Below are 22,342 nucleotides of genomic sequence, written 5' to 3' on the forward strand. Positions count from 1 at the left end.
ATATTTTAGATTAGGTAGGTCTAAGATTTTTAATTTTGTTAATTTATAAAGTCTCAAACTTACGAAACAATTCAATTTGAATTTTCTATCTATTTGTGTTATTCATTTGACTTTGTGTTTTACCTAGGTATCAAGTTTCAATTTTTTGGCAATCACTTTCTTACTTTAAGTGAAATTTTTTCCTCTAAACGAAGCTTTCTTTTTTTTACCCTTCTAATCAATAATTACCAAATTGATTTATGAATAAACTCTATGTGAAATGAAGAATTTAATAAATAATTTTTCACTTTTTTTTACTCTATTACTAGAATTGATGGAAATAAATAATATAAATTGATAAAGGTTTCAAATTGAAATGGTATTTTAAATTAGGACTTTAATTGAGAAATTTAAAAACCTTTTGAAAAATGGTATATACACAACTTTCTAAGTAATCTCAAAAAAAAAAAAAAAAAAAAAAAAAAAAAAAAGAAGTGAATCGTTTAGGTTGCCTTACATAGCAAACTAAAAATTGAGGCCCACATAGCATATGGGTAATTACTGCTGGGCCCACACTAGTTTTCTTGCTGGCTAAGAAAATGCAGACACGAAAAAAAAATGAAAATGGGAAAGAGGTTCACATTTTCACAGCCCCAAAATCACGAAAGCCATAACGGCAACGCCAGACAACATTTTAAACTCTCCATTTCCATCTTTCTCAGCTACCAAACAAAGCTTACACTACACTCCACATCAACATCGGTTTCCTCGAAAAAGCTACAATCTTTGAGGATGTCATCTGGTATGTAAATTCTTTTTTATATAACAAGGCAGTTTTTTTTATTCTAAACTTTTAGTTAGTTTGTTTGTTTGTTTATTTTCTGGGTTGTGGTTGATGTGGAGGTTTATTTTGTTTCATGGCTTCCAATGCAGAAAGTGAGGACACAGCTATATCAACCTCGTAAGTATCTCTAAACATCTTTTCACTTTTTTGTATGTGCAAAATGTGTGTTGTGTTTGGTTGCCAAGAAATGGTGTGAAAAGGAAAGAAATTGAAATATATCATGAGTTACATGTCAAACACAAAAAATCTAGCTCAATCGGTAAAGTTTTTTGTTGTCGAATAAGGACTTGTGTTTTAAATTCCACCTATGAAAAAAAGAAGCAAATTGGTGCTTTGGAGTGATGTTAAAGAATGCATCATATTTATTGAACAAATACACAAAAGAATGCCTTAATCTCAACTAAATATTTTATTTAGTTATTATATTATTTGGGGTTTGAGAAAGTAAAAGTTTTTTTATACTTCTAAAATGGAAAACCATTATAATAATGATTTACTAATTTGCAAATTACCTTTCTTGAAACCCACAAAAGTGAGAGTTTTGTGTATTGGATATGACCTTAATAAGAATGTAAAAAATGTCTTTTTTATCTGTCCGACTTAATAATGGGTAATGGGTATCTTAATTTATTGTTATTATTATTTGTTATATATGAATGAGAATTTTATTTAGAACAAAGAGGTAGAGAATTTTCAGCTCAGTGCAACCAAACTAGCAGCGTTGCTATAAAACAACTAAGTACACTCTACTGACTTGGGTGTCTTAATTTCAGGCCAAAAACCTTGTATAAAGATCCTGATGATGGGAGGCAGAGATTTTTGCTCGAACTTGAATTTGTTCAGTGTCTAGCTAATCCTACTTACATACACTGTAAGTTGGTTATTTTCGTGTGAAATTCACTTGGTATGGTAGTGGTGTTATACTATAGGCATAGAAAGCACCCATTTGGGATCCACAGATTGTGGTTGAATGATCTTGTATATGCCTTGTATATATATCTTGAAAATATTTATATCCAAATGAAATCCATACCTTATGCATGTGCAATTAAAATCTGTATGGAATGTCAAATTCTTTAGTGAAAATAAAGAATCTGTTTTAGATCAGTATAAAGAGCATTACTAGGCATTAAATGTATTTCAAGACTGAAATGGTTAATCAACTTCCTGTTTCTGATTGAATCAAAAATTGACCATCAGTCACATTAATCTAAAACTTTTCCTTGCTATTTGAACCAAATTACAGAGCCATGAAGTGTTGATTCTTCGTTGTACACAATGTGGACAATAAACTCATCATTGCATCAAACATACCACCCTCCCCCCCCCCCCCCCCCCCCCACCTCTTCAATTCTGTTGTCAGGATATCCAGATGATGCCTTGGCTATTTGCCTTCCTAAGCAAGTCTTGCATTTATAAGTATAGGTGATATGACTAGCTTAGGTAGTGCTTACTTGACAGAAAGGAACTTCTATAAGTACCTTTACTGCTTTCAAGTTTTTAAATAAAAACCTATCGATTTGTGTGGTGAAAGATGGAAGCAGAGAAAGTAATGTGCTTGTATTGCTTCTCACTCACATCTTCCTTTAAAAGGTAATTGTGATAAAGCATAGAGATCATTAATATGGATAATTTACTTAATATTTGTCAATGGTGGTAGCAGCCAATTCAGAAAGTAATTACAAAGGCATTTTGTCTTGTAACATTAGTATGATGTTTATTCTATATGCCAGTTATTAATACTTAGCCTTTTATACCATATATGCCATGCACTTGAGAATGTTTTTCATTTCTGATGCAGATTTGGCTCAAAATCGCTATTTTGAGGATGAAGCTTTTATTGGCTACTTGAGATACCTTCAATACTGGCAACGACCAGAGTATGCAAAATTTATAATGTGAGCTAATTCTACTTATCCAATGACTGTAGCATTAGGCTCGAAATAAAGCTGAGCAACTGCTTATTTTATTGTCTGATTCTGTCGATTAATGGTCTTATATATATCATTATATTGTGACATCCAAATACATATACTTACTTACTAGGATTGTATCAGGTATCCCCATTGCCTGTACTTTCTCGAACTTCTCCAAAATGCAAACTTTCGCAGTTCAATGGCACATCCAGGCAACAAGGTTAGGATCTGACTTTTTGGATACCAGTTGCGGCTCTAGGAATATTTTTTAGGGTGGTCGCTAAGAAATTTAAATTACCACAATATTTTTATTGGTACAATTTTTTAAAGAAAAATGAAATTAGAAATTATTTTTATTGAATAGGTTGAACAAGTTACAAATATTTACTTTTTGTTTTATAATAGGCTTTTTGTTGAATAATTTTTTCATTTCTTGTTGTTTGGTCTTATCTTGTTTTTGTTTGGTTTATATTTGTTGTTATTTGAACTAATATTTATTGTTGTTATTTAAGCTTTAAAAAAAACAAGGATTAAGAATTATGTTTGGAGGCAAAATTAATTTTGGAGTAATGCTACGTCCACAATATTTTTACAATAAATCTCATGCAAAAGGTTGTTATTGGTAGGTAAAAAAATAATATTAGTATTTGGCCCAAATTAGAATCAGTAATAGCTTACTACATTAGATTTGTTGTAAAATTATTGTGAAAATGTTGTGAATATGGTAGCACTACTCTTATTTTTGTTGAACCTAAATTTTTGTAATTATCAAGTCAGGGTGTTCAAAATTTTTATGAGGATAGTCACATTGGGTTAGTTTAGCATATAATATTTTTTTGGCAAGCATATATATACATTTTTTTGCAGGTCAGGGTGGTCCTGTGACCACCCTGGCTTGCATGTAGAGCTGCCACTGCTGGACTGGACACCCACCCCACTTATTTTGTATCTTGAGCAACAGAGTGGCTCTTTGAATTGTATTGTTCAGTAATGGTTGTATATTTGTTACCTACTGAGGATCAAATTGAGGGTTTCATTTACTTAAGTAGTTTATTTGTTGATGTTGATTCCATTATATGGCTTAATCTAGGGAACAAGTGGTCACTTAAGTTTTGCAAAAAGAATGATAAATTCACTTTTAATTCCTGACTGAGAGAGAGAGGCAACATGATGCTATCATGGCCACAGAGGTGTCTGTTTACCCTCGACCTAGCTAAGGAATGAAATTACGCCTTCTCCCCTGCACCACACCACATATCATGCACAAAAGGGAAAATAAATAATAATAAATTGAGTTCCTGGCTATTGCGTTCATATAGTTATCTATTATGGTCTATAGGTAGAAAAATGTCTACCTAATCAGATAAATGCATTGGCAAACCTTCCTTCTTTGTTTCTTTTTTTCCTTTTAGTTGCTAAGTTTTGGCGCAATGTCTTAAGTGCATCTCTTAAATCTCAGACATTTATATCATTAGATGTCACTTGTTGGTATGTATTTAGAGAATAATGAATTTGAGTTTCTGGGTTGAAATGAAAGTGACTTATAAGTTATAACAGTCAATGAAATTAAATGTATTTTTCCATTTGTATTGACACTATAAATTTTTTCATGTAAATTAGCTAATGAGTTTGAAAATTATCTGGAGTTGGCAGGAGTTGGTGCATAGGCAGCAATTCTACTTCTGGAAGAGCTTTAAGAACAACAGGCTGAAACACATTATATCAAAGTCTCAACTTCAAGCTGCTGCTGCGACTCCAGCTTCTGTTTCTCCACCATCCACACCACCTACAGCCATTGCTGTTGTTTCTCCACCATCCACACTTCCTACAACCATTGCTGTTACTGCTCTTATTGATCCTCCTGAATCATCCATTGCTGTTACATCCAGCCCAACTGCTAAAGTACAGGAGATAAGTAGTGGGGTAGATAGATAGAGGAAGCATGGTTCTTATCTTTAGTTTAGCTAGTTTAGGGGAAAACTTTAACAATGAATTTTCTATGTTACCAATAGTCTTGTAGCTCAGTGGCATTACATGTTCTCTTTATGGAGAACTTGGTTCAAATCCCCTCCCCCACTTATTGTAAGCAAAATAAAAAGTGAATTTCCTTTTTTCTTTTAGTTAAATGAAGCTGTGTAAACCCCCAGTTATACTGATTCTTATATGATTTCATTACAGGAAAGAAGTTTGACATATGCTATCATCTATCATGAATATGTTGGATGGAATACATTAATGAAGGGCCTTTTTCCTTTTGTCAAAGAAGGGAAAAGAAAGGGAATAATAATTTTTAAGGTAATACTTCCTTTTCTTTGGGTTCAAGTTGAAGCAGGATAGGCACTGATTCTAAATGAATTTTGATACTTGTAACCAGAATTCTCAAGATTTCTTATAAGTGTATTGAAGGTGTTAGATAGATTAATTATCATTTGCATATGCTCACTCAGAAGTGGTGAATGTTATTTTAGTGTGTGGTGTTACAACTTGCGTTCCCAATAAGTTTAGGGATATAACATTTTTTCATTATTTTCACAATTGCTTACATAACTTATTATGATTGATGCACAATAAAAGTAGTGTCAATAGTGGGCCCAAGTGAAAGTAGCGTTGCTCTACTCACAACAGACCATATCAATATTGTGAAAAATATTATATCCCTAACATTACTTCTGCCCCCACCCCCCTTCTCCCAAACAGAAATAATAATAATAATAATATCCAATTTGTTATATAGATAGGCATGTGCTTTTGCCTTTGTGGATCTCTTCAATTAATGATTGGGACTATTGTAAGCAATGCTGCCGGTACTATTACATGAAACAAGGTATCAAAAATATCAATAAGTCTCGAGACAAAAAAAATAAATAAATAAATAAATAAAATAAATCACAATTGTTGATGTGGCAAGTTATTTTTTGTAAGTGAGAAAGTGATGTCAGTGATAGATTCAAATAAAAATAAGTAAAAACTTGTTAAATCGAATGGTATGAAAAATACTGTGGAAATTGTTGCTCGTAGCATTTCCACCAAAAATATTTGAAATTTTTTTTATTCAGTAGTAAATTTTGGTTAGTTTAACCTGTTATTAGTCAATTAGTTTTGTTTTGTTTTCGTGCTGAAACGCACTTACTATGGATGGAAAATTAGTAAGAATTAAGAAATTCAAAGTCACCCACATGGCAAAAGAAGTCTTCCACTCAAACTAAACATGGCCCAAAGTCGAAAGCAAGGGAAATATTTTCCCATCAAAACTTCAATTGTCAATAAGTTAGGTCCAGGAATGATATAGTATATTGGAAGACCACTATATACCAGTTTCTTTCATGATTATCACAAAAAAATAATAAATAAAGAAAGAAAAAATACGAGTTCCTTTCATAGTTGTTACCCCTTTGGTGTCAAAGGTTTTTTTTTTTATTTTACTTTATTGGGCAGTATAACCTCCATGTGTTTGACTTGGTATGCGATAAGTTCATTGAATCCATTGCTAAATTCAGTCGGCACAAGTACTTTCCTTTCCTCATTTTTTTATTTTTATTTTTGTACCATTTGGATAAAATGCTAACGGGTAGTTTCTTTCTATTTTTGTTGTTTTTGTGTATGTGCGATTCAAAGCAAAGTCTCTTATTTGATGACAAGATTTTACTAGTTGAATTTATTGGATTCTTGATTCATCTTTCCCCTTTTGGCTTTTGATGAAGGCAAGTTATTTTAGTTTTTAGACTATTGATTTAACCTGACGGTTAATTGTTTAGGTTTGTGACAAATTAAATATTTTGCTATTATTTTCCGTTGGAATCTAATTACAAGATGTGAGCATGATTTTTGTCACATAACATCATCAGGTGGATATTTAAAAATGACAAAATCTTGTCGTTTAACTCCCCTTCTACAAAAGTGTATTAACACATTTATTGACTTTTCGATAGAGGTGTATGATCCTTTTCTGTGAGATGCAAATAAGCAATTCTTTGTGGTCCCTTATCTACCAAAAAAAATGAAAGACCATTCTTTTAAGTCCCATTGAACACGATTTATTTTTAGTGTCTGTTTGGATACTGCTTATTTTGTTGAAATTGAAATCTTATTGTTAAAAGTATTATAAATAAAGGTAAAAGTTAGTTGAAATAGTATAGCAGGGCCCATGAATAGTATCAAAAAAATACAATGAGGCTCATAAATAGTAGCAAAAATAAATTGAATAGTAAAATAATTTTAATTTTTCATTAGTATTTGATTTTAGTGTGTGTTTGGTATTTAATTATAAGCTAGCTTTTTACCTATTTTATGTACTGTTTGTGGGTTTTACGTTACTTTTTATCTTTACATTATTTTAAATAATTTAAGTTTTAGTTCTTTGAAAATAAGCAAATCTTTAACTTTTTGTCTCAAATTATGCACTTAAATTACTAAAAATAAGCAATTTTTACTAATCTACTTTAAACAAGTTACTTATTTAAAGCAAATATAAGTAATCCATTATCTATCAAATAGAAAAGTATAAGGGGTGTTTGGTACATGTTTTTAAACAACAATTTTCAATTTTTAAATAATATTACACATATTTCCACACACTTTTTTACCTACATGTATTTTCACACATGTTTTTAAATAACAATTTTCAATTTTTAAGTGTATGTATCAAACACCCCATAAATATCTAATTTTACCCCTCTGTCTCTTCTTTTAAATTCAAATTCTTACAAAATAAAAAGGATTAAAAGTATATAGCTTTTTCCTTGCAACCATAACACGTTTTATGTGTTATAACCATAGCCCATAGCCGGCCTTAACAAGTAATAAAGACAGACTATGGTCTGTTTGGATATCGTTTATTATTAAAAATTAAAAACTAAAAATACTGTAGTAAAATAATTTTTAAATATGTGAATAATACTGTGAAATCTAATTTTAAAGTTATTTTTATTAAAAAAAAAAGTATTTATAAGACTCATAAACAGTACACAAAACCCATATAAGAAAAAAAACGCATAACGGAAGTGCAATACGCGCTTCCCAAATAGAGGCTAACAAACAAAGAATGATATCTTTTTTTTGTGAAGACCAAGGAAAGATATCTTCAAATCATCAAAAATAATAATGATGATGATGCGTCCTCAACCAGTGGACAAGGACATCCCATCAACAAAAGCTTTAATTTGTTACGTTGCTGAAAGACTTTGAAATTTTACCAATTATTCTACTTATTATCATATAAATTTTTAAACTTTATCTAGTAAAATTTGGATAAAAATTATTTCTTTCATTTTTTTTTTATAAAAGGAAATTTCTAGTGTTTTATTTAATGTTACATTAATCACAACTAGACATATATCATTTTTTCTTTTTCTTAACTTATAAAGTATCCAAAATTTAATATGAAAAAAAAAAAAAAAAGACCTGACATATAAAATGACATTTGTCATATATCCTAAAATTAGTATTCATGAATTGGTCTAGTTAAGTCAAAAAAATCATATGTTTATGAACAAATTTTGTTTGTAGTCTATGGTTACAAACTCTCCCTATATCTTTATATTTGATGTGAATTTTGATAAATTAAAAGATAAAGTTTAGCTATAAAATAAGTTGCAATATAAAGTTACAACGTTACTCAATAAAATAAATATTACTACATATTTTGAAAATTTAACCATTGAATTGCATGTTCTTTACACTCTTAATACATATATAAACTTTTTTATTAATCGGATTTTATTTACTATATGATCTATAAATTTATATTTTATGCGTAATTTTAAATTACAAAAACTTACAATTTAAAAAATTTATTGATGACATAGCGATTGGTCTTTAATTTTCTAAAATTTTTGCAAGTATGAGGATATAAAAAAAGGAAATAATTTAACGATGAATTTGTCAAAATTTATATCCAATAAAAAGATATAAAGTAAGGTTGTAGCCATATGTTACAAAAAATTTTGTAACTAAATTTTGTCATTTGACAAATTCATTATTAATTAAATTTTCTTATTATATTCTCTACACATACAAAATTTCAATAAGATCAAAAATCAATAATTATGTTATCAATTCAAATATTTAAATTCTAAAATTTTATACTCTTAAATTATGTATAAAAAATAAATTTATCAATTGAATAGTCAAAACTATTTAATTTGAACAAAATTTGATAAGAACGTTAAAATCAAAAAAGAAAAAGTAATTCAATAAGATACTAATTCAAAATATATAACAATAATAACATTTTAGTGTCGTAATATGTTTATTTACTTTTGCAGCATCGCCATGGAGTGAAATCCACTAGATCCTTCCTCAGCAGAATCGCCTGTTAAGAAAAGCTGGTAGTAGTAGGTAAACCTTGTACGTCCTCCAGAATACCTCGGTGGAGTAGTAGTTTTGACTTCTTACGCAAAACAAAGCACCACATGTCCAATAAGTGTGACACTGACACCATTCCAGCAGCCACAGATGAACTGCTGATAAGCCTGTGTGTTTGACCAAAACTGAGTCTCCTCTCTCTCTCTCAAAAAAAATCTTAAACTGGCTGCCACCCCTTTACAGTTCTAGACTTCTAGTTAATAACCCATATCTCTCTGAATCAGAATCCACACACCACAACCATGAAGAATCTTGTTGCTAATTTTGGGTTGTTGCTTCTTTCACTCTTATTATGTTGTGTCTCTTTATTAACCTCAGCAGATTCAAACACCTCCGCTACATGTCCAATGGATCTTAGCTATGTCCTAAGAATCCCATGGAACCAATCCCTTTGCCAAAAGTTGCAGCCCACAGAAAATATAAGCGTCACTGCCGAAAACGTAACCACCACACAATCATGTTGTCAAACCCTCTTGTCCCTCTTTGGCATAGGCCTTGCCCAACACCTCAAAGAAACCTCACTTTTCAACCTCCCTGACCTCCCAACTTCCACTTCTTGTCTCAATGATTTCCAATCCAAAATCACCGCACTTTCACTCCCCACCACACTTGTCTCCTCTTGCTTCTCTCCTGTTCAGTTTGTGATTTCACCAAACATCTGTGCCCACATAGAGACTACCAAAGATTGGGTCAATGAGCTTGGACCCACTAGTGCTTTGGACTCAGGTTGCAAGTCTGACCTCACTGATCTCACTTCCTGTGATGCTTGTGTCTCAGCTGGGTACCAGGTTCAGAAAGAATTGCTTGCTATAGATGGTAATACCTCTCAAGCTAAAGCTCTAGATTGCTTTTACTTTGCTGTTCTTTATGCTGCTGGTATTGTTAATGCATATGGACCTGAGAGTGTTGGTGTTATGACATGTCCTCTTGGTTTACAACTTAATTCAGAAGAGGGTTCGGGGGATAAGGGTCATTCAAGGCTTGTTTTTGGGTTAACAGGAGCTGGGGTTGCTGTTGTGGTTATGTCTTGTTTGTTGGGGATGTATTTTTGGTATGATAGGAGGTGGAGGAGGAAGAAGGGTGAGGGGTCTAATTTGAGGTACGGTCATGATTTGGAGGAACAAGGGTCTAAGTTAAGAGTGAGGCCAAATACCGGGTCAATCTGGTACAAAATTGAGGAGCTTGAGAAGGCGACTGATAATTTTTCGCAGAAGAATTTTATTGGACAAGGTGGATTTGGAATGGTTTTTAAAGGGGCCTTAGTGGATGGGACTGTGGTTGCAGTGAAGAAGGTTGTGGAGTCTGATTTTCAAGGAGATGCTGAGTTTTGCAATGAGGTTGAGATTATTAGCAATTTGAAGCACCGGAATCTTGTTCCACTTAGAGGGTGTTGTGTGGTTGATGGGTACGAGGAGTATGATGAGAGGGGAAGTCAAAGGTACCTTGTATACGATTACATGCCTAATGGCAATCTTGATGATCATTTGTTTCCGTCGGGTGCTAGTGGAATGGGGAAGTCACCATTGACATGGCCTCAAAGGAAGAGCATAATCTTGGATGTTGCGAAGGGGTTAGCTTATTTGCACTATGGAGTGAAGCCTGCAATATATCATAGAGATATCAAGGCCACAAATATACTTCTGGATGCAGATATGAGAGCAAGAGTGGCAGATTTTGGGCTAGCAAAGCAGATCAAGGAGGGTCAGTCTCATCTCACAACCAGGGTGGCTGGAACACACGGGTACTTGGCCCCGGAATATGCACTCTATGGACAGCTGACTGAGAAGAGTGATGTTTATAGTTTTGGGGTGGTGGTTTTGGAGATAATGTGTGGGAGAAAAGCTCTTGATTTGTCATCAGGATCACCACGTGCGTTTCTGATAACAGATTGGGCTTGGTCTTTGATAAAAGCTAGAAAAGTAGAAGAGGCTTTAGATGCTTCTCTGTCGAAAAATGACGATTCTGTGAATTCAAATCCAAAGAGCATAATGGAGAGATATGTGATGGTTGGAATTTTGTGTGCTCATGTGATGGTTGCTTTGAGGCCAACCATTTTGGATGCACTTAAAATGTTGGAAGGAGATATTGAGGTACCGGCAATTCCAGATAGGCCAACGCCTCTCGGGCATCCATCGTTCAGTGGCAATGGTAAGAATTTCAGCATATCACCAGCACTAAGTGGGCCACAATTAAATAGCAAGGACATGCTCAGGTAATCAAGAAAGTTATAGTTTTAACAATTTATGGACTGCTGAAAGGTTGTAGAGATGTGGAAGCCATGTGCATGGAGGCCATTCCTTGCATGGATTTATTGTGTTATAGCAGTTAAATGCATATATTGGTCATGACCAAAGAGCATTATACTGGTTCTAGGAGGCCATACCAGACTATATAGGTGAAGGGTTGGCTATATTCATAAAGTTGTAAGGCAATGTTGATAGCCAAGGTATATAACTCCTGAAAATAGAGGCAAGTAGACTTAGCACTTAGCAGCACAATCAAGGAATTTGAAGATGGGCATGAGCAAACAGAATCTGTGCCAAGAAGCAAACTTAACTTGGAGGGAAAACGAGAGAGAATTCGGAATTCAACAATTAGCTTCTTTTCTTACAACTTTTTACTTTAGTTTTTGCTTTGTTTCATCTTTTGTTTGCCTTTTAGTTTGGTGACCCCACCCACGTGACAAAGCTTTAGAAAGGACAAAACTCAAAAATATGATAAGAGTTTGAAAGACTTTGAAATTTTACCAATTATTCTACTTATATTAGTGTAAATTTTTAAACTTTATCTAGTAAAATTTGAATAAAAATTATTTCTTTCATTTTTAGTTTTTTTTTTTAAAGGAAATTTCTAGTGTTTTATTTAATGTTTCATTAATCACAACTGGACATATATCATTTTTTTCTTTTTCTTTACTTATAAAGTAACCAAAATTTAATATGAAAAAAGACATGACATATAAAATGACATTTGTCATATACCCTAAAATTAGTATTCATAAATTGGTCTAGTTAAGTCAAAAAAAGCATGTGTTTATGAACAAATTTTGTTTGAAGTCTATGGCTACAAACTCTCATTATATCTTTATATTTGATGTGAATTTTGACAAAAGACAAAGTTTAGATATAAAATAAGTTGTAGTACAAGGTTAAAATTTGATTCTATAAAATAAATATTACTACATATTTTGAAAATCTAACCTTTGAGTTACATATTCTTTACACTCTTAATACATATGTAAATTTTTATGTCAACCAGATTTTATTTACTATATGATGTATAAGTTTATATTTTATGCATAATTTTGAATTACAAAAACTTGCAATTTAAAAAATTTATTAATGACATAACTATTAATCTTTAATTTTCTAAAAATTTTGCAAGCATGAGAATATAAGAAGAAGAAATAATTTAAGAATGATTTTATCAAAATTCATATCCAATAAAAATATATTAAGCAAGGTTGTAGCCTTATGTTACAACTAATTTTATAACTAAATTTTGTCCTTTGACAAATCCATTATTAATTAAATTTTCTTATTATATTCTCTACACTTACGAAATTTCAAGAAGATCAAAAATCAATAGTTATGTCATCAATTCAAATATTTAAATTCTAAAATTTTATACTCTAAATTTATGAATAAAAAAATAAGTTTATAAATCGAATAGTTAAAGCCATCTAATTTAAACGAAATTTAACATGAACATTAAGAATATAAAAAACATGTAATTGAATATAGATACTAATTCAAAATATATAACAATATTAACATTTTAGAGCATCTCCAATAGTCAAGCTATTTCTATTTTTTCTCCAAAAAAGTCACTGTTCACACAAAAAAACCCCTCTATCTCCATTTTTTTTTTTTTTTAGATTTGCTACAGTAGCTCTCCAGGCCTGGAGAGCTACAGTAGCTCTTTTGTCTGGAGAGCTACTGTAGCTTATGCAAAAGAGCTACAGTAGCTCTTTTGGCTGGAGAGCTACTGTAGCTTATGCAAAAAATATTTCCCCTTAAAATAATACCGGTTGAATTTAAAAAAGACTTTTTTCTCTTTCCTCACTTTCTCTCTCCTCTCATGGCTACAAATACAACCATCTTTCTTTCAAACATCTCTAAACTCAAGCATAATCAAAATACAAACTCAAAAACATAATCTTAAAATTAATCAAACCACAACAATAAAAGCAAAAAAATTCTTACTCTCATAAAATTGATATAATTTAAACAATAAATAAAAAAAAATAAAAAAAACAACAACAACAACAGATCAAGAACAGAAGAAAAAAAATAGAACAACAACAAAAGATCAAGAAAAAAAAAAGCTGACCTAACAAATCTAAAAGCAGAAACTACAACTAATCAAGAACAAGAAAAAAAAATAGAAGCTGATGTGACCCCTGGTTGCATGCACTCCGCAGTGAGGAGGAGTAACGGTGGTGGTGTGGTGAAGCAGAGGCGATTTCTCCTTTCTCTCCATACGTGTCTATGTGTGTTTGAAGATAATGACACCAAAAGGCAAGCAAAATTATATGAGACGTATCACAGAAAGAGCTAGAGAATTTATGGAATCAAGTAGAAAAAGAAAAAAAAAGTAGAAAATGAGAGAGCTGGAGAAAAAAAGAGAGAGGAGGGTTCTGGAATCAAGTGGAAAGTAAAGGAAAAAAAAAAAGAGAGAGGAGAGGATGGAATCCTATGGGTACGTGTGTGTGTGTGTGTATGTGTGTGTGGGGGGGGGGGGGGACAAAATGCAAGAGAAAAAAAAAAGAGAGGAAACGTAAGGTTGAAAGAAAGGTAAAGAATAAGAAATCACAATTTAAAATTACTATCACAATATTTTCACAATAAATTTTATGTAATTAGTTAATATTGGTGAGTAAAGATATAATTTCAGTAGTAGGTTCAAATTAGAACTAGTAATAACTTTCCATATAATATTTTGTTATGATTTTTGTAAAAGTATTGCAAAAAATAATGTAGATGTAACACTTTTTGTTGAAAAATATAATTGTTGAGAATGAATAAAGAAAGAAAAAATAAAGATTAAAAAAGAATAAAGAATAAATAAAAAGTAATATTTAAATAATATGAAAGAAGGATAAAAAAATCTATTAAAAAATATATTTGAAAAACTAAATTGATAAAAGATAAATATCACAATTCATTAAAAAAAATTTCCCTCGTAGTTTACTAGAGATGCTTTGTAATATGTCTATTACTTTTGCCGCGTGAAATCCACTAGATTCTTCCTCAGTAGGATCGTCCGTTACGAAAAGCTTGCAGTAGTTGGTAGACCTTGTACGTCCGATAGAAGAATAACTCGGTGGAGACTTCTTTAACAAAGCACCACATGTCCAACAAATGTGACACCGACGAGAAAGTATATTATATTTCAAAAATACTAATTTAATATTTTTTAGATATTTTTTATTTAATCAATGAGTGATATTTATTTCAAAAAAATTATATAAAATTATTCTAATAAATTAATTATAATTTTTTATACTATAAAAAAATAAATTAATCATTTATTAGATAATTTAATATGATTTTTAAAAAAATATATCACTTATTTATTAAGTACAAAAAAAAAATTGATATTAACGAAACAAAGTACACTTTGTCAGCAGCCATAGATGAACTGCTGATAAGCCTGTGTGTTTGACCAAAGCTCTCCTCTGTCTCAAAAAATCTTAAACTCTTGTAAGAATCATCAATGGCTGCTACCCCTTTCCAGTTCTAGTTAATAACCCATATCTATCTGAAATCAGAATCCAAGCACACACACCACACCACACCACACAACAGCCATGAAGAATCTTGTTGCTAATTTTGTGCTGTTGTTTCTTTCACTCTTATTATGTTCTGTCTCTTTATTAACCTCAGCAGATTCAAACACCTCCGCTACATGTCCAATGGATCTTAGCTATGTCCTAAATATCCCATGGAACCAATCCCTTTGCCAAAAGTTGCAGCCCACAGAAACCATAAACGTCACAACTGCCCAAAACGTAAACCCCCCACACTCATGTTATCAAACTCTCCTGTCCCTCTTTGCCATAGGCCTTGCCCGACGCCTCAAAGAAACCTCACTTTTCAACCTCCCTGACCTCCCAACTTCCACTTCTTGTCTCAATGATTTCCAATCCAAAATCACCGCACTTTCACTCCCCACCACGCTTGTCTCCTCTTACTTCAATCCTCTTCAGTTTGTGATTTCACCAAACGTCTGTGCCCACATAGAGAGTACCAAAGATTGGGTCAATAAGCTTGGACCCGCTACTGCTTTGGACTCAGGTTGCAAGTCTGACCTCACTGATCTCACTTCCTGTGATGCTTGTGTCGCAGCTGGTTCCCAGGTTACGACAGAATTGATTGCTATAGATGGTAATACCTCTCAAGCTAAAGCTCTTGATTGCTTTTACTTTGCTGTTCTTTATGCTGCTGGTATTGTTAATGCATATGGACCTGAGAGTGTTGGTGTTATGACATGTCCTCTTGGTTTACAACTTAATTCAGAAGAGGGTGGGGATAAGGGTCATCCGGGGCTTGCTTTTGGGTTAACAGGAGCTGGGGTTGCTGTTGTGGTTATGTCTGGTTTGTTGGGACTGTATCTTTGGTATGATAGGAGGTGGAGGAGGAAGAAGGGTGAGGGGTCTAATTTGAGGTACGGTCATGATTTGGAGGAACAAGGGTCTAAGTTAAGAGTGAGGCCAAATACCGGGTCAATCTGGTACAAAATTGAGGAGCTTGAGAAGGCGACTGATAATTTTTCGCAGAAGAATTTTATTGGACAAGGTGGATTTGGATTGGTTTTTAAAGGGGCCTTAGCGGATGGGACTGTGGTTGCAGTGAAGAAGGTTGTGGAGTCTGATTTTCAAGGAGATGCTGACTTTTGCAATGAGGTTGAGATTATTAGCAATTTGAAGCACCGGAATCTTGTTCCACTTAGAGGGTGTTGTGTGGTTGATGGGTACGAGGAGTATGATGAGAGGGGAAGTCAAAGGTACCTTGTATACGATTACATGCCTAATGGCAATCTTGATGATCATTTGTTTCCGTCGGGTGCTAGTGGAATGGGGAAGTCACCATTGACATGGCCTCAAAGGAAGAGCATAATCTTGGATGTTGCAAAGGGGTTAGCTTATTTGCACTATGGAGTGAAGCCTGGAATATATCATAGAGATATTAAGGCCACAAATATACTTTTGGATGCAGATATGAGAGCAAGAGTGGCAGATTTTGGGCTTGCAAAGCAGATCAAGGAGGGTCAGTCTCATCTCACAACCAGAGTGGCTGGAACACATGGGTACTTGGCCCCAGAATATGCACTTTATGGACAACTGACTGAGAAGAGTGATGTTTATAGTTTTGGGGTGGTGGTTTTGGAGATAATGTGTGGAAGAAAAGCTCTTGATCTGTCATCAGGATCACCCCGTGCGTTTCTGATAACAGATTGGGCTTGGTCTATGGTCAAAGCTGGAAAAGTGGAAGAGGCTCTAGAAGCCTCTCTGTCAAAAAATGACGATTCTGTGAATTCGAATCCAAAGAGCGTAATGGAGAGATATGTGATGGTTGGGATTTTGTGTGCTCATGTGATGGTTGCTTTGAGGCCAACCATTTTGGATGCACTTAAAATGTTGGAAGGAGATATTGAGGTACCGGCAATTCCAGATAGGCCAACGCCTCTCGGGCATCCATTGTTCAGTGGCAATGGTAATACTTTCAGCATATCACCAGCACTAAGTGGGCCACGATTAAATAGCAAGGACATGCTCAGGTAATCAAGAAAGTTATAGTTTTAACAATTTATGGACTGCTGAAAGGTTGTAGAGACGTGGAAGCCATGTGCATGGAGGCCATTCCTTGCATGGATTTATTGTGTTATAGCATTTAAATGCATATATTGGTCATGACCAAAGAGCATTATACTGGTTCTAGGAGGCCATACCAGACTATATAGGTGAAGGGTTGACTATATTCATAAAGTTGTAAGGCAATGTTGATAGCCATAGTATGTACCTCCTGAAAATAGAGGCAAGTAGACTTAGCACTTAGCAGCACAATAAAAGAAATTGAAGATGGGCATGAGCAAACAGTATCTGTGCCGATAAGAAAACTTAACTTGGAGGGAAAACAAGAGAGAATTTGGAATTCAACAATTAGCATCTTACATGAAGGATTCCTTATTTTCTCATATATTCTTCCTCGTGTGAAAATGTAAGGACTAGGTGGGATCTCACTGAAAAGGAAATTCACTTGTAACCTTGCTATCAGTACTTTTACATATTGAATTGTAAAATTTTTTGGTTTGTTTTCTTTCTTTCTTCTTCTTTATGAAGCTTCCATTGGCTGTGTTGTTGTGTTGACTTCAAGAACCATTTGTCATCAAAGGGAAGTTGCAAGCTTAATGGTTGTTGCATTTCACAGGTTTGCTGGAGAGAGTTGAGCACTTCAGTAGGGTTTGAGTACTTGGAAGATTTCACACTTCCACTTCTTTCTTCGTGTAATAGGTTTTTTGTAGATTAAGGAAATATGTAAAAACTAAAACTGAATTTAGATAGCAGTTCAAGCTTGTAAAGATTCTGTATTGAAATGTACATACAAGGTTAGAGTTTTCTCTATTACCATGAATTATAGATTGAGGCTTGGATAGCCTGCATAAGTAATCCTCTGTCATTTGGAAATGGAAATCATTGAACACTTTGTTGTAGTGCTGCAAGCTCAGTAGGTTTTTTTTGTAGAGAAGGGTTTTGAGAAAGAGTTTTTCCTTCTCTTTTATTTTTTCAGTTTTATAATGCAGTATAGAAAAACCCCTATATCATTTTAATCAATTTCACAGGTAAAATGAAAGCCTGGGGAGATGGATGATGATTAGAACAATGAACGAACCCAAATATTTATATGATTAAATTGTTTGTATTCCCATCAAATGCTTAAACAAGTGAACATCAAGTTGAATTTGTTGTTGAGCAGAAAGAGAAAACATCAAGCACTTGGAATTCAAAAGGTACTTCCCTCCTCCTGCTTCTTCTTCTTTTTATTTTTTCATTTTTTATTTTTGGTAGGGGGTAATCAATCACAGGGCCAAATCTCACATTTCAAACAACAATTTTCATAATGACTTAGTTAAAAAGTTTTAATAATAAGATAATGTTTGTGACATTTACTCTTGAAAAAATGGTGGAAAACATGAGGTGTTATTTTTTTTTAATAAGTGGTGGAAAACAAGAGTTTGCATTTGTTTTATTGCATATTTATATACATAGTTTTACTTTTCAAGATTGATGAATCAATTGGTTGCATTGTTGACGTGGACAATGAACATATGCAAAAAGGATCATCAAATAAACACTGGTGTAGTGCTTGACATTGATCCTTCGATGCTTAAATCAGTGAATAATTATGTCTCCATATATATAGAATCATTAATCAAAGAGAGAGAGAGGGTAGTTTTTTTGTGATTCAAATAACTATGTGTACTTTTTTTGTCATTTTCTCTTCTTATAAAGAATCTTTATGGCTTGGTATGAGGACTGTTTCTTGAATGATTGTTGTTGTGGTTAATGAAGACTATATTCAGTCTGCTATAATGGAAGAAGATAGTTAAGTTAGTATAAGGATTATAGTTGACCTTCAGAAGCAGAATAGAGAAGAGACCCATGGAGAATTGCAGTGTTAACTGCTGATACACTAAGGTTGGCAAAGCTTTCACAAAATATTCATTTCAGCTGGGTTCCCAGATCAGCTAACAATGCAGCACATAGTTTAGATTCTTGGTCTCTCTTAAATCGTTTATCTGGCTCTTTGCTTTAGGCTCTGTTTCGTAGGTTTTTTCTGATGTTGTGTTATCTGAGCATGCATTTTGTTGTATTTCATCCTAGCTTTTACTCTTCTGTTTTACTTTAATAAAATTCTTATAGTTATCTATCAAAAAAGGATTATAGTTAACCATAATTAAAAAATAATAATAATAATTTGAGTAGGATTTCTTTTTAATTAAAAAAAATGTTCGGTTAAAGAAGATACAATATGAGATGACATCAACTTTTTATATAAACTTCAAGAAGAGAGTCTCATTTGCCAGTTTGAGGAGTGTCATATCTCCTTTTTATATAAATCTCAAGGGAGAGAGTGTCATTATTGCTCTATTTGAGGAGTGACCTATCGTGAAGTCCAGAAATATTGTTTGTATAAGTGTAACTTAAAAAAAAAAAAAAAAACACTCGTTTTATACTTTATATAAGGCATGTTACCAGTACTATCAGACACACTTAATTTTATAACAGGGCCTTATCCCTTCTTCCTGTGTGTGTGTTAAAAATACGTAATATTCTTAAAAGAAAAAACAGTGGGTTAATCTCACATTAAAAAATGAGTGTGAGTAAAAGAGATTTAAAGCTTGTACTATGTATTCAAGAATTAGGCACTTTTGGATATACACAAATGTCAATTTCTTTAAGAGATTCTCCCATCTTCCTTTGTGTGTGTGTGTTAATAATCGATAAAAAAAGATTAGTCCATATAAAAATCGAGTGTAAAATTGTATGTCTATTACTTACAGTCAATCACATCAATATATTATGAAATTGGGTGTAAAATTACGTGTACATAAATTTTTTTTTCGAGCAACGTTTTTATGTAATCCAAATTGCAGGAATTTTTATGCAACAAACAATACATGTGACCTAGTTGCATAAAAATCTTTTTCCTTTTGACTTTTTGATGGTTGTAGCTAGGGCTGTCCAAACCCAACCAGAGCCCGACAATCCAACCAAACGGCCCGACATCACAACCAGAGTGGCTGGAACACATGGGTACTTGGCCCCAGAATATGCACTCTATGGACAGCTGACTGAGAAGAGTGATGTTTATAGTTTTGGGGTGGTGGTTTTGGAGATAATGTGTGGAAGAAAAGCTCTTGATTTGTCATCAGGATCACCACGTGCGTTTCTGATAACAGATTGGGCTTGGTCTTTGGTAAAAGCTGGAAAAGTGGAAGAGGCTTTAGAAGCTTCTCTGTCGAAAAATGACGATTCTGTGAATTTGAATCCAAAGAGCGTAATGGAGAGATATGTGATGGTTGGGATTTTGTGTGCTCATGTGATGGTTGCTTTGAGGCCAACCATTTTGGATGCACTTAAAATGTTGGAAGGAGATATTGAGGTACCGGCAATTCCAGATAGGCCAACGCCTCTTGGGTATCCATCGTTTTGTGGCAATGGTAATAATTTCAGCATATCACCAGCACTAAGTGGGCCACGATTAAATAGCGGGGACATGCTCAGGTAATCAAGAAAGTTATAGTTTTAACAATTTATGGACTGCTGAAAGGTTGTAGAGACGTGGAAACCATGTGCATGGAGGCCATTCCTTGCATGGATTTATTGTGTTATAGCATTTAAATGCATATATTGGTCATGACCAAAGAGCATTATACTGGATCTAGGAGGCCATACCAGAGTACCAGACTATATAGGTGAAGGGTTGACTATATTCATAAAGTTGTAAGGCAATGTTGATAGCCATAGTATATACCTCCTGAAAATAGAGGCAAGTAGACTTAGCACTTAGCAGCACAATCAAAGAAATTGAAGATGGACATGAGCAAACAGTATCTGTGCCAAGAAGCAAATTTAACTTGGAGAGAAAACAAGAGAGAATTTGGAATTCAACAAGGTTTGGATCTGACTTTCTGGACAGTGGACTGGACACCCACCACACTTATTTTGTATCTTGAGCAGCAGAGTGGCTTTTTGAAATCGAATATCTTTTTACTTGGAACAACTAACTGGTTCAGTAATGGGTGTATATTTGTTACCTACTAAGGATCAAATTGATGGTTTCATTTACCTGAGTAGTTTATTTGTTGATGTTGATTCCATTATATGGCTTAAGCTAGGTAAGTGGTCACTTAAGTTTTGCAAAAAGAATGATAAGTTCACTTTTAATTCCTGACTGAGAGAGAGAGGCAACATGATGCTATCATAGCCACAGAGATGTCTGTTTACCCTCGACCTAGCTAAGGAATGAAATTACGCCTTCTCCCCTGCACCACACCACCACACATGCACAAAAGGGAAAATAAATAATGATAAATTGAGTTCCTGGCTATTGCGTTCATATAGTTATCTATTATAGCCTATAGGTAGAAAAATGTGTACCTAACCAGATAAATGCGGTGGCAAACCTTCTTTCTTTGTTTCTTTTTTTCCTTTTAGTTGCTAAGTTTTGGCACAATGTCTTAAGTGCATCTCTTAAATCTCAGACATTTATATTTATTAGATGTCACTTGTTGGCATGTATTAAGAGAGTAATGAATTTGAGTTTCTGGGTTGAAATGAAAGTGACTTATAAGTTATAACAGTCAATGAAATTAAATGTATTTTTCCATTTGTATTGACACTATAAATTTTTTCATGTAAATTAGCTAATGAGTTTGAAAATTATCTGGAGTTGGCAGGAGTTGGTGCATAGGCAGCAATTCTACTTCTGGAAGAACTTTAAGAACAACAGGCTGAAACACATTATATCAAAGTCTCAACTTCAAGCTGCTGCTGCAACTCCAGCTTCTGTTTCTCCACCATCCACACCACCTACAGCCATTGCTGTTGTTTCTCCACCATCCACACCTCCTACAACCATTGCTGTTACTGCTCCTATTGATCCTCCTGAATCATCCATTGCTGTTACTTCCAGCGCAACTGCTACAGTACAGGAGATAAGTAGTGGGGAGGATAGATAGAGGAAACATGGTTCTTTTCTTTAGTTTAGCTAGGTAAGGGGAAAACTTTAACAATGAATTCTCTATGTTACCAAGAGTCTTGTAGTTTAGTGGCATTACATGTTCTCTTTATGGAGAACTTGGTTCAAATCCCCTCCCCCACTTATTGTAAGCAAAATAAAAAGTGAATTTCCTTTTTTCTTTTAGTTAAATGAAGCTGTGTAAACCTCCAGTAATACTGATTCTTATATGATTTCATTACAGGAAAGAAGTTTGACATATACTATCATCTATCATGAATATGTTGGATGGAATACATTAATGAAGGGCCTTTTTCCTTCTGTCAAAGGAGGGAAAAGAATGGGAATAATAATTTTCAAGGTAATACTTCCTTCTCTTTGGGTTGAAGTTGAAGCAGGATAGGCACTGATTCCAAATGAATTTTGATACTTGTAACCAGAATTCTCAAGTTTTCTTATAAGTGTATTGAAGGTGGTAGATAGATTAATTATCA

At 33.5% G+C, this 22,342-nt stretch overlaps 3 protein-coding genes across 6 annotated transcripts; all 3 read left to right on the plus strand.

Annotated features, from left to right (window-relative positions):
• The first annotated feature begins 587 nt into the window (after positions 1–587).
• LOC115977491 (mediator of RNA polymerase II transcription subunit 31-like) lies at positions 588–22,342 on the plus strand. Of its 4 annotated transcripts, none has more exons than XM_031099365.1 (7): positions 588–781; positions 913–940; positions 1,597–1,694; positions 2,625–2,721; positions 2,881–2,959; positions 21,568–21,882; positions 22,093–22,342. In XM_031099365.1, exons 1-6 carry the CDS (start codon positions 598–600, stop codon positions 21,847–21,849), a joined length of 768 nt encoding a protein of 255 aa, XP_030955225.1. In that variant the 5' UTR covers positions 588–597; the 3' UTR covers positions 21,850–21,882; positions 22,093–22,342. The 4 variants fall into 4 exon arrangements, 3 of the variants coding, with proteins under 3 accessions (XP_030955225.1, XP_030955227.1, XP_030955226.1); XR_004088559.1 differs by lacking the exons at positions 21,568–21,882; positions 22,093–22,342 and adding exons at positions 4,393–4,821; positions 4,918–5,239 and having other exon boundaries at positions 728–781; XM_031099367.1 differs by lacking the exons at positions 21,568–21,882; positions 22,093–22,342 and adding an exon at positions 4,393–4,932 and having other exon boundaries at positions 728–781.
• Positions 9,108–11,917, plus strand: LOC115977490 (probable receptor-like protein kinase At1g11050). Its single transcript, XM_031099364.1, has one exon. It carries the CDS (start codon positions 9,345–9,347, stop codon positions 11,316–11,318), a length of 1,974 nt encoding a protein of 657 aa, XP_030955224.1. The 5' UTR covers positions 9,108–9,344; the 3' UTR covers positions 11,319–11,917.
• On the plus strand, positions 14,724–17,728 carry LOC115977489 (probable receptor-like protein kinase At1g11050). The gene is made up of 2 exons (XM_031099363.1): positions 14,724–16,884; positions 17,535–17,728. Exons 1-2 carry the CDS (start codon positions 14,915–14,917, stop codon positions 17,551–17,553), a joined length of 1,989 nt encoding a protein of 662 aa, XP_030955223.1. The 5' UTR covers positions 14,724–14,914; the 3' UTR covers positions 17,554–17,728.

This window comes from Quercus lobata, chromosome 2 (assembly GCF_001633185.2).
Source record: "Quercus lobata isolate SW786 chromosome 2, ValleyOak3.0 Primary Assembly, whole genome shotgun sequence".
NCBI classification, from domain to species: Eukaryota; Viridiplantae; Streptophyta; class Magnoliopsida; order Fagales; family Fagaceae; genus Quercus; species Quercus lobata.